Genomic DNA, 12,366 nt, shown 5'->3' with positions numbered 1-12,366 from the left:
GTGTGCTACTAAGTGCTGTCAACTTTTTTGTATTTAATCTTTAATTCCTGACCATTTATGGGCTCTGTCTTCTGGAGCAGCTGCTTGATTATGTGTACCCATTGGCTTTTCATAAGTGACTTAAGTAACAAGTGCACAACTCAAGGAAACAATGTGTTGACGGACATAACTCTTTATAGGTGCTTAGTATTCTTGTCTCATAATATTCCATTTCTTACTTCATTTTCCTAACTTCTTGATTTTCTCTAAGCAGATCTCATTAAACAATTTTACAAGTGGACGTCATCACACATTGATAACTTCTGCATTTAGTCATGTTGATATTGGGCCTATCATTTCTAACATGATTGGACTGTATTTTTTTGGGATCAATGTAAGCTCAGCTTCCTCATAAGCTATTTCTCTTGCGTGCTATTGGTTCCAATTTTTCTTAAACACACATATCCTAAAGGATTCCTGTATGCTACTATATTTGTTATGGAATCTGTTTAGTTGAAGCATGTATCATAAAGCTAAGTTTGCCCAACTTATTTTGTTAATATAATCTTTATGAAATGGCGAGTTCAATCAGTTTCAATCTTGCTTACTGGCTTTGGTATATTGACCAGATTGGATTTCACTTTTGGGCCTGAGTTTTTGCTGAAGTTGTATCTAGCTGGAGCTATTGGTGGCTCAATCTTTTACTTGGTGCACCATGCCTTCCTTGCTGCATCATTGAAGGTACCATGATACTAAAGATAACAACTCTATCAGCTATCAAGCATTGAGTCAGTATTTTATAAACATAAAAAGTAATTGTCCGCAATTGAAGTTTCTAGCAAAGTAGTAGATACTGTAATGGAATTAAGTGGTAATCCCCTCTAATAAGATGGGATTATTCTACCCAAAAAGATCATAACATTAAGTAGATGTCAATATATTTCAGTGAACTTTTACTGAATATATCTATTGAGAATTCTCTCAGTCTAATGTTTGCAGAATCAACCATTTGGGATTATGGACGCTTCTAAGGCCCCAGGATTGGTATGTTATCAACCAGGCTACTAAATGATAGTAGATTCTCTGTATATAAATTCTCAACAAATTTTAACAGCCTATAAATAATTACCAAAGCCCTTCAAAAAAAAAAAAAAAATTACCAAAGGAAATAATCATGAAAGGGATGTTATACTTTTTAGTCTGAATTATCCATCCAATGAAGTTTATAAATGGGAATAGAAATGTGATATTTCTTTTTTTGCATGGTATTTGGGTTTCTATTTATTTCCCTTTCCTTACCTCTCCTGTAGAAGTGTCTGGTGTCAAATCTTACCAATGAATATAAGAAAATATACTGTGGAAATTAACTTCTCTCCGAGAACATTTGTCATTCTCACCACTATATAACTTGTTGTTTATGCATGGCATTGTGAGACGTAGTCTATTTATTCAAGTCACTGTTTACTTTCTGACATATAATGCCATGCACAATGCTAGTTATGTTTTGAATGAAGGCATGTTATATGGAGGCAAGAAAGGATGAATAGTTTAACATAGACCTTCACTCCACCAGCTTCATTATTTTCATCGATTGTTTGACTAAAAGTTGACAAACTAACTTTGATTAGTTGTTATATTCTGTCAGGATCATGACTTGAAACATCTAACTATTGAGTATGTTTGTGACATTTAGGGGGCAAGCGGTGCTGTTAATGCCATCATGTTGCTTGATATATTCCTTCACTCCACAGCTACCCTCTACTTTGATTTTATCATACCAGTTCCTGCCATGCTGCTGGTAAGTGTGCTTCTATATATGTCGTTTGATTTGTTGAGGCCGTTATGCAAATACCTAAAATATGTTACCTCTGCTTTTTCTATTTTAGGGAATCTTTCTAATTGGAAAGGATATCTTAAGAATAATGGAGGTATGTTGATTTCTACAGTTTTTATATTTCTGCATGCGCATTGGCTTTTAAAATAGAGTTGGAGTTTAGCCATGATTATCATCACTCAGTTGTTTTAAAACTAAACCGAGTATTTTGACAATTAGATTTTGTTCATCATTTTGTTTATGTTCTGTGCATATTATTGTTCAAGTGTGATAAGCTGGCCCGACTTGTCATGACCAAGCAACCTCATTGTGCCATAATGAGTTTGAACTACTGAACTTTCTTCCCCATAAAACCCCGAGTACACAGCCGTTGTTATTTTCTAGTAAATGCAGTGTGACATTATGTTGTTGTTACAGGGAAACAGTCAGATCTCCAAATCTGCACACTTGGGTGGTGCGGCAGCAGCAACCATAGCCTGGGCAAGACTTCGAAAGGGGCATGGTTTATTCTATATGAGTCTGGAGATTACTTAGGCAGTATTTTGTAGATGTTATGTGTAGGAGATAGATGAAGGAGATTATAAATGATGACACGTTTTTGTGTCCGACTAAGGTATATGCATTATAGTTGATATAAACTTTTGTTTAATTATAAATAGCGCGTTTACCCGATGATTATGACTTACGTTATGAAATACATTCCTAGTGGGCAACAAAGACTCGGAAAGGATACACCCAACAGCAACTTGACAAGGTGCGCATTGAAGTGGCTGACTATTTGCAGACTTTGCTATAGATGTTGACTAGCAAAGTGATTTTCAGTAAAGCTAGCTAGATTTTTTGTGAACAAAACTACATGTACACTTATTGCAATGGTATGTTTTAGGCTAGCCTTGAAGTAGATTGGGGTCTTTTTGCCTATTTTTTGAACTATTAACATCTTTGATGTTGGATACAAATTAATGCAATGCCCCATATTCAAATTATTTGGGATTTCATGTTGTCAAATGTGGATTACATAGATGCATTGTAGCAGCAATTACAAAGTTAGTGGACATCATGCTCATGTAAAGGACATGATGTATATACGTCTATTTCAAATCAATATTAAACTACAAAAATGATGTCATTAAAGAGATGATACATTAGATTGGAAATAAAAATCGATGTCTCTTTATTCAATACACATCGAGTTATTAAGTAAGAAACGATGTAAAACAACGCAATGGACATCGACTTATTAAGTAAGAAACGATGTAAAACAAATCAATGGACATCGATTTATTAAATGAAAAACGATGTCTAGTATAAGAATGAACATCGGTGTCAACCTTAAAAACTGATGTTTAATAGAAAAATGGACATCACTTCGTAAAAGGAAATGATGTTTAACAGAATAATGAACATCGGTCGAGTAATACAAAAGAATGTAGATTCAATCTTAAATAGTGTGATTTATGGCAAGTACCCGTAAAGCTTATAAACAGCAGGCAAATTTCAAAAACACCGATGTTTAAGAATATATTACACATCGTTTCTAGAATGAGTAACGATGTTAAAATGAATACTAGTGCTATTGGACCTATATTTCGTTAAGCATTAAATGCATAAATATGAAGGTTTAACAATATCTAAAAACATCAATTTGTGATCATAATAGCAGTTTAACATCGATTCTGGAATCTAATCCGATGTTTATTGTTGTATGGGACATCGGTTTTTAACCGATGTCTATTTTTTGGCGATCTTTTACATCACCCACTAACACATGTGTACAAATTTTTTTTTACATCGGTTTTTGGCCGATGTATATGAGAAAAATTCTAGTAGTGGAAGAGCATCGGATTAAGAAAGTTATCCAAACTCCCATGATTGTTGCAATCAAGGGGAGATATTGACATCAGGGGGAGGTATGATGTCTACATGTTTGATCTCGAAGAGTGAAGGATGTGTTGTCCTCTTTTTGTCATTCGAACAAGGTTATTTTTGTCCCACATGATTTTTGTTACCTGGCAAGATTTTTAGTGAGGTAACGATCAAAGCGTCATCACTAAGTTTGAGAAGCACAAGGGGGAGTGTTGAAGGATGTCGACATCATGTGTGCCTCTTCAAACTAGGGTTTTAGTCGTAGAGTTGTAATAGGAGAAGGTTCTAGATTTCCTAGTTATGTTCGGATTCTATTACCTTTCATGTACTCTGTAAGTCCCTATATAAAGGGCTCATATTATCAATAATACAACACAATTCTCCCTGCAATTCCTTTTTACTACAACAAGATAGAGTTTTTGATCACAGCGACATTTTGTCCAAGGCGTCGACCATGTAGGATTCATGTAATGGCCTCCCTTGCATGTGATGTCCAGCATATTGAGGGTGGCACTCCTCGCTACTCTCGGCTTTGAGTAGTACAGTATGTGATTTCCTTGAAAGTAGTTGTGCTGTTTCTAATCTTTTATTGTTTCATATAATTTGTTAGATATGAGCGGAAGCATAAATATTGAAAACTAATTTTTGGTAGAGAGACATGGTGTATGAATGACACACAATATGAGAGATGTACAACTCAATATTGTACAGAGCTACCCAATGGTGTAAAATAACTGATAATAGAAATTCACTCTTACATACAATACTTCTTCAAAATCCTCCTCTACACACCTTACTCAACTTGATTAGCCTACTTAATTATATAGACAATCTCCTAAACCCTAAACCCAATACCTCCTTAGATCGTTACACTAACCTTAAACATTCCTAACTCCCATAACCTATATATAAAACCGGCCACTAACTCTCACCATTATTCTCAACATAATTCTAAATTAATTTTTCTTAATTTTATTTCAAACATAATTTGTTTCTCCCTGTTTTCATATCATCTCCTTAAATCCCGGTTGAAGAACTAACTTTTCTTAATGGGTAACTAATCATCAGCATTAACAAATTTTATTTGTGCTTAATCTTTTATCAAGTTTCCTTTAGGAAAATTATTTGTGGTCTCAATGAGGTCTAAGATTTATGACCTCAATATTAGGTGTCATGCCATGTCACATACACACATCACCTATTTGTCAAATCATGCCATGTAATTCTTGAGAAAAATACCATTTTAGTCTTCCAAAATTTAATGACTCTAAGTTATTTTGATTTTTTTTTCTAAAAGAAAAAATTATTTTGTCTTTTTTTTTTCTTTTCATTACACTCATGCTTAGATTTAAATAACAATGTCAAGAATAGAAAAAATTTCATGTAATTCAATCAATAGATTTGCACATACATTTGATCAATAGATTTGCATAACATATGTATATGAGTTCAACATTTGTTGCGTTCTGTAAATTTTGAAAATATAATGTGAAAAATACATAGTTATATCATTATATATGTTCTTATGTACATTCTTTTCTCTTTATGTAGCTAGGGTTTAAACGTTATATTTTAGTTTATTATTTTCTGTTTGTTTATTTTCCTTATATTTAGATTGTAGATGATAATTAATGAATGCTACTAACATGAAATTTTTTTTCTTACCTCTTAATTTAGACATATGTATTTTCCAAATTCAATTTATTAATGCTATTTTTTTGGATGAAATTAATCAATAAAGTTATTGCCTATTTCTTGACACCTAATTCAATATATTTATGCTATTTGGAAAGAAAAATTATAGGAAAGAATTTAAATAAATGAAGAAAAATATTGGTTAAAGAATTTGTAGACATATCTATTAAATTAATACATAATTAATAGCTGATTTTTTTTCGTCACCAATTAAATTCATTAATGTAATTGATTCACCCCTAACATCTAAACGGAAATATAAAAGGGTAAGAGTTTTTCTATTGGAACCTCCAAATTTACTCTCTTGACCTCTATGCTTTTTACACCTCTTATCAAATTTTCAAATACTAAATTTACTCACTAAACCTCACTAAATTTTCTCAAATAACCTCACTCATATAATTTGCAAACAAATTATTATCTTTAAAATAAAAAATTTAGTCATTTCAATGATTTAATCACTCCATAAATCTTAACTAAATATACATTTCTTAATCAAACATGAGTTTCAAAAATTAATGTCTAATCAATAAGAAAATGCCATGAACTATTATGTTTTTTTTTTCCTACTTTAGCTGTGCAAAAAAAAAATATGAAGAAATCATTTGTTTTTATTCTCAAAAAAAAAATTTTAATTTGTTTTTTTATTGTTTATTTTTTTCTGTATTTTTTGTACCACATGATTAATTAATTATTTATTAATTTTTTTTTTTGCAAATATAATGGATTGACTTAGATTATGTCATAAATCATAAGATGATTTATTTTGTTTTCCCCCACCAATATGCGTTCAACATATATATCATACATTTTTATGTCACATGATCTTAATCATATTTTTAATTCTTATTAAATATATATGAATGCTTTAATGAGTATGTAGTTAAATTGGAAAATGAAAATAGATAAGGAAAATAATAAGGAATACAATCTAATATTATTGAATTGGAAAGTCTACATAAAATAAATATAATATTTTTTTGGTATAATTATTGTCCTTAATAATCATTTTATAGTAGGTTATATATGTCATTTAATAATTCATAATAGAATGAGGTCAATTGAGCAGATTTGGAGATCCCAATAGAAACTCTCAAAAGGTAAAGTTGATGTTGCAATAGTATGATGTGGTAAGATATGTTATGTGAAATTGAAAATAAAATTAGTATTTGCTTACATGGCATGACACCTAGGATTTGAGATCATAAATCTTAGGCCTCATTGAGGCCCTATATCATTGCCCTTTTCTTTAAAGAGACTTGGCAATAAGGAAGAACAATGATTGAATTATTAACTTCAGAGTCATCCATGAAATTTCAGGGTTAGCCCAAACGCTTATTACATACGACATGCGTACTAATCACTATATGAATTTTGCAATTAATTTAGTATATTTGGTAGCTAGATGAACAGGAGAAGGCGGCGAAATTTTTTTATATATCCATCCAAACATGATTTTAAACTTTGCACGTAATAGGTTTTAGGAAGACAATTTATATGTACAAATACAGAACTGTTTTAGGGAATCAGAAATTGAGAGAAATCTGCTGTGTATTCTCATTGATAATAGGGGCCTCTTTATATAGAGGATTACAATGCATAGAGTTAGAATCATACAAGGAAAGAGAATCTCTAGATTCTTTTAATTGAACCCTATTACCACTAGGTCGAGTAACCTAGAGTTTGGATTAAACACAAAATAGAGATATCCTTAAACACTCCCCCTTGTGTTGTCCAAACGCGGTGCTTCTCTCGTTGTCTCGTTAAAAACCTTGCCGAGTAACAAAAACCCAGTAGGACAAAAATAACCCCGGTCGAAGGGGAAAAAGAGCACAACACACCCTTCACGTTTCGAGGTGAACATGTAGACATCTCCCCCTGATGCCTGCGCCTCCCCCTGATGAGTACGATCATGGGAGTTCAGATAATTTCCGCAAGTCAATTCTTGCCACATGTTTCTCGAACGTGGATTTGGGCAATGACTTAGTAAACAAGTCAGCCTCACTGTCCTCAGATCGAACCTAGTTCACTTTGATCTTGAGGAGAGTTTGTTGTTACTGATTATACTTGGTGTTGTCACCTTTGATGTAGCCTAGCTTTATTTGTTTAAAACAAGCAGCATTATCCTAAATGCTCGTAGGCTCATCTGTGGTAGACTTTAAACCACAATTGTTCAAACATGCGTAATTATGGATCCAATCCATAAACATTCACAAACTACTTCGTGAAGAGCAATAATATCTGCATGGTTCGAAGATATAGCGACGGTCTGTTCTGTAGACCTCCAAGATGTCACGGTCTTTTCCCATGGTGAACACTTAACCAGTTTGGGAATGACCTTTGTGTGGGTCAGATAGATACCCAACATCAGCAAAACCTTTCAAAACACTTATATCGTTTTGGGATGGGGATAGAGAACGCAGGCCAGTGTTGGCGGCGTTCCTGGTGTGTGATGGGTCCGAATCCATCATCTCTTTGTAGGGATAGAATAAGCCCATATCAATCGTACATCTCAAGTACTGAAGGATATCTTTTACACCAATCTAATGGCGTCGCGTTGGTTCAGAGCTATATCTTAGCTAACAAGTTCATGGTAAATGAGATGTCCGATCTTGTGCATTTAGCTAAGTACAATAATGCGCCTATTGTACTCAAGTAAGGCACTCCTGCCTCTAACACATCTTCATTATCATCCTTCGAATGAAGAGGATCCTTTTCAGGATCAAGACTATGGACGATCATGGGGGTGATTGAAGGCTTGACTTTGTCAAATGCCTAAGCATCTATCGACACGATGCTCAAGTTCTAAACTGAGACATAATCGTGTTCTCCCAAAATCCTTCATCTCAAGATCGGATTTCAAGTGTTCAGCGGTTTCCCTTAACTCTTTAAGGGCTTCTAATCATGTCCAACATGAACCGCGATGGAATCCGAAACTTCTTATGGAAATGCGTGGGCATATCCCTTCCCAATCAAGTAGTCACTTTAGTGAATGTTTCAACCTTATTGTAAACGCGCTCCGTGGTCTAGAGCCTCTTGACTTGGGTAAATGAAGTTCACCATGAACCTTCATGTATATTCCGTATCTAGATCCCCATAGAGATACGTAGTGACCACATTTGTAAGCTGCATGTTCAGTTATTCGGAAACTACCAAACTGACACGGTAGTGGAGTGCAATGACATCCATTACGAGAGAATATATCTCATCGTAGTCGATTCCAGGGCGTTTTGTGAGAAGCCTTGCGCCATAAGGCGAGATTGCCATCTCTTTTTCTCATCACGCTTTCTAACGAAGACCCATTAGTCAATAGGTTTTGTGTCAGGAGGTGTTAGCATTACTGGCTCAGAAAACCTTCTCTTCGTTAGAGAATCCAACTTAACCTGGATCGCATCTTTCCATTTAGGCCAAAACTCTCTACGTTGGCATTCATTCATCAACGGAGCGTGGTTTGATATCATCTGACTCAACAAACTCATGCGCAACGAAATACGCAACTACATCATCGATTATGATGGAGTTTTTATCCCACGTCTCATGTACACTAGTGTAATTTTCATAGAGCTCTATATTCTCATGAATAGGTTCTGACGTTGAGGCGTCCCCCAACGATAACCATAACCCGGAAGATTCTCATGAGATGGATTTTGAGTCTTGATGATCAAAGGATTGAAATGTGCCAAAGTATCCTTCGAACTCACGGGCCTCCCACTCATCCTAGCTGGGGCCATGGCCTATAACGCCAGAGTGCCACTCTCTTTGGCGTTGGCGCCATACCCACCTCCGTGTGGGGTGGCGCTACGTCCTCTTGTACGGACGTCCTTCCTTGCAGGTTTGTTTGCAGCATATTTGTGTGATCTAGTCACTTTAACAGGGATCAAGATGAGACATAGTGGGGACAGGCCACGACAATTCCTGTCGTTCCTGCTGAACATCCGTGTTCTTATCTCCCCTTAACGACGGGAAGACTGTCTCATCAAAGTGACAACCCGCAAATCTAGCGGTAATGAGATCACCTTGCAAGGGCATTAAGTGGCGGACAATTGTTGGAGTCTCAAATCCAACGTAGTTGCCCATTCGTCTGGAAGGACCCATCATAGAGCGCTGTGGCGGCACAATTGGCACATAAATGGCTCACTCAAATATGCGTAAGTACGATACTCGTACCCAGTCACTAGCTGTAACGTAGAGGTACATTGAGTGGCGGTGGGTCGTAGACGAATTAGCATAGCTGCATGCGATATTGCATCACCCCAAGAGGATATAAGGAGATTGGTGAGCATTACCAATGTCCGGACTATCATCGTAGTCGTTTCCGCAAGACCATTTGGGTGTGTACATGAGAATGTGATATCCAACATCAGTCCCATTGCAATATCCATCGAAAGTCTTTCGATGTAAACTCTCTAGCATAGTCAAATCTAATTGACTGAATAGGATGATTTGGGGAGTGAGCCCGTTGTCAGATGATATGTGCTAGGAATGTAGCATAAGCAGCATTTATAGGTGGACAATGGCACAGCATGGGATCAGCGTGTTTGCGTGTCAACCAATATCATGAAATATTTAAGCGTCCGCAAGTTGGTTGAATCAATCCACAGAATCTCCATGGATTCTACGTAAGAACAGAATGTATATGTTCATTTCCTTTGCATAGGACGGTCTCAGTCCTAATTTCCCTAAGGAACGGGCTTTGTAAAACGAGCGAGAGGCTTTAGAAGCAACCAATGAGAATTTTGGTTGGGCCTGAGTATCTTAAACGCTATTCGAAGCAAGTTGGTGATTGCAGCATCACCTAGGGCGCCATCACAATGATGGACGCCATCCATGGCGTCATGGATAGGGACTGCGCCAGCCTTAGGCTGGTGGTGGACGGAGGCAGTGCCCTAGGCAGCAGTGTCGGCCACACTTAGTCTAGGAATCAACTTTTGATTCATGCTTCATTTCGCTCGAGAGAAAAGATGTCCATGTGAAGTCTTTGGTAGACGGATCATCATATCATGACTAGGATGATCTATCCTGTCGTGACAAAGCCAATATGTGTCTAAATCCAAGAGATCTTCTCTCATAACTATTATTGGATTAATAGCTCAAATAGTGACATAGAGTCTACTAGAGAGACACATAAACTTCTCTAAGATGCGTATTTGTTCGCAATCATTAAAGGTATTGCAAAGGAACTCATTTCCGTTCTCTACATGCATGTTCGCATGGAATTCGTTGGCTATTCATAGGGTACGATTGGCCCTAAGAGCGTAGAGAGTTTCTGTGACAGCTGTAATCAAGGTGCCATTTGGCAAGTGGAACTTGGGCTATTCCATGTCCTAGAATTAATACTGATGGCCCAACCATCGTAGTCACAAAGTCATATGCTCAGAATCAAAATTGAGTCATAATGAAAAGAACTCGAAATTTTATTCATAAGCCAACAGAGTACATCATTGTTTCTTTGATCAAAGAAAATCTAATCCAATAAACTAGTTAATGCAAAACAATGGTAGTCGTCTAACTCCTTTCGGTATTTCCAATGTAAATGTGACCAGGTGAGTAGTAAGATGTCGGTGGAGCAAAGCTCGCTTAAGTACCACTTATCTCAAAACATTCCTAGACATCACACTTACATTGAGTACGCCTACTTTGAAGAAAGACTAATATCATTGGCATCTACTACAAAAGTAATATGGCAATTGCCTACATCTCTTGGAAAATAAAAAGACTTAATCAAAATCGCCAGTTTCTGGGTCTTGATCCTTGTAGTCTTCCACCCTTAGATCGAGATCGCCATCTTGATCTTCTTGTTCCATGTAATTTGATTCCCTTGCTTCACAATACGTCTTGTATGCGTTTGCAACATTCTGGGGTGCTGTACATGTTTTGGCCCAACGTTCAGTTGATCCACATCAAAAACAAACATCATTATGGTCAGGCTCCCTTGATCGAGGTGCCATTGGGGCGCGATTTGGACGACCTATGCTCTTGGTGGCGTTACCACCATGGTCGGAGGCTCCGCCTCTCTTCACACGTTGACCTCCACGGTTCTGTGCACACCTCTCTCGGTGATTTCCTTCCTTTTTAGGGCGAACATATGGACCAGAATGTCCAGAATTGTCCCTACTCTTAGGGTTTTGCTCCTTACGTCCTCCATTGGGGCCGCGACAATGGTTAGACTCCGGAATAGGCTTAGTTCCTATGGGTCTAGCATTATAGTTCTTCACAAGAATATTGTCGTGCTTTTCAGCTACGTTCATGGCGCCAATGAGCTCATGAAACCTTGTGATACATCCTGCATTTACATCAATCCGATAATTCTTTGAAATCATCAGTGCAGAGACGGGGAAGGTAGAGAGAGTCTTCTCGATCAATATCGTATCAATTATGTCTTGGCCACAAAACTCCATCAGAGACTTGATACGAAGAGCTTCCAAGTTATAATCAAGCACAGACTTGAAATCACAAAAGCGGAGGCTATGTCATCGCACTTCTAAATCAGGAAGCAGGGAGTCACGAACGTTGCCAAATCGCTGCTCAAGTTCTACCCATAGCTTTCTTGGGTCTTCCTCATTGAGGTATTCATTTTGGAGCGCGTCATTCATGTGCCTTGTCATGAGAATTATGGCTTTAGCTTGTTTTGCTTCAAAAGCAGTAGCTTGCTCAATGGAGAGCACGTTCTGACTAGGCTCTTGTATGGCTTCTAGAAGTCCATCAGCCTTAAGATGTTGGCGTACATCTCGGACCCACCTATGGTATCCTGCGCCAATTGTCTCTTGTGGAACAAAGTTCAACTTGTTCAGGTAACTCATCCTGAAAAACAACACAGGATTAGGGTTAGTTTCGGAGCGAAAAAAAAGGCTACCACGAAAAACTATTAAATTTCTGAGCGTAGTCGCTTCCAAGAAATTAGGAATTTTCTGAGCGTAGTCGCTTCCAAGAAAATCCAATTCCAAGAGGGGTTTTGGATTAGATCGAAACAATGATGTATGTGGTCGATCGTT

The 12,366-nt window shown here is 36.8% G+C and overlaps 1 protein-coding gene across 4 annotated transcripts; it reads left to right on the top strand.

Annotated features, from left to right (window-relative positions):
• LOC112182997 (RHOMBOID-like protein 12, mitochondrial) lies at nt 1–2,806 on the top strand. Of its 4 annotated transcripts, XR_005803898.1 has the most exons (7): nt 3–179; nt 609–720; nt 979–1,023; nt 1,673–1,777; nt 1,866–1,907; nt 2,231–2,426; nt 2,520–2,806. XR_005803898.1 is itself a non-coding variant. In XM_040511966.1 (6 exons), exons 1-6 carry the CDS (start codon nt 58–60, stop codon nt 2,345–2,347), a joined length of 543 nt encoding a protein of 180 aa, XP_040367900.1. In that variant the 5' UTR covers nt 1–57; the 3' UTR covers nt 2,348–2,806. The 4 variants fall into 4 exon arrangements, 1 of the variants encoding a protein (XP_040367900.1); XM_040511966.1 differs by having other exon boundaries at nt 1–179; nt 2,231–2,806; XR_005803900.1 differs by lacking the exon at nt 979–1,023 and having other exon boundaries at nt 2–179.
• The last annotated feature ends 9,560 nt before the right edge of the window (nt 2,807–12,366 follow it).

The sequence above is a fragment of the Rosa chinensis genome, chromosome 1 (genome assembly GCF_002994745.2).
Source record: "Rosa chinensis cultivar Old Blush chromosome 1, RchiOBHm-V2, whole genome shotgun sequence".
In the NCBI taxonomy this organism is placed as follows: domain Eukaryota; kingdom Viridiplantae; phylum Streptophyta; class Magnoliopsida; order Rosales; family Rosaceae; genus Rosa; species Rosa chinensis.
The sequence above is the reverse complement of the archived record's forward strand: the minus strand, read 5'-3'. Positions and strand labels throughout refer to the sequence as shown.

What these genes read in the sequence shown, in the direction of transcription:
- LOC112182997 (XM_040511966.1), top strand. Translation starts at nt 58, where the DNA reads ATGGGCTCTGTCTTCTGGAGCAGCTGCTTGATTATGTGTACCCATTGG. An exon ending in ACGGACATAACTCTTTATAG is followed by an intron (nt 180 to 608) that starts GTGCTTAGTATT and finishes TATATTGACCAG; the next exon opens with ATTGGATTTCACTTTTGGGC. An exon ending in CAGTTCCTGCCATGCTGCTG is followed by an intron (nt 1,778 to 1,865) that starts GTAAGTGTGCTT and finishes TTTCTATTTTAG; the next exon opens with GGAATCTTTCTAATTGGAAA.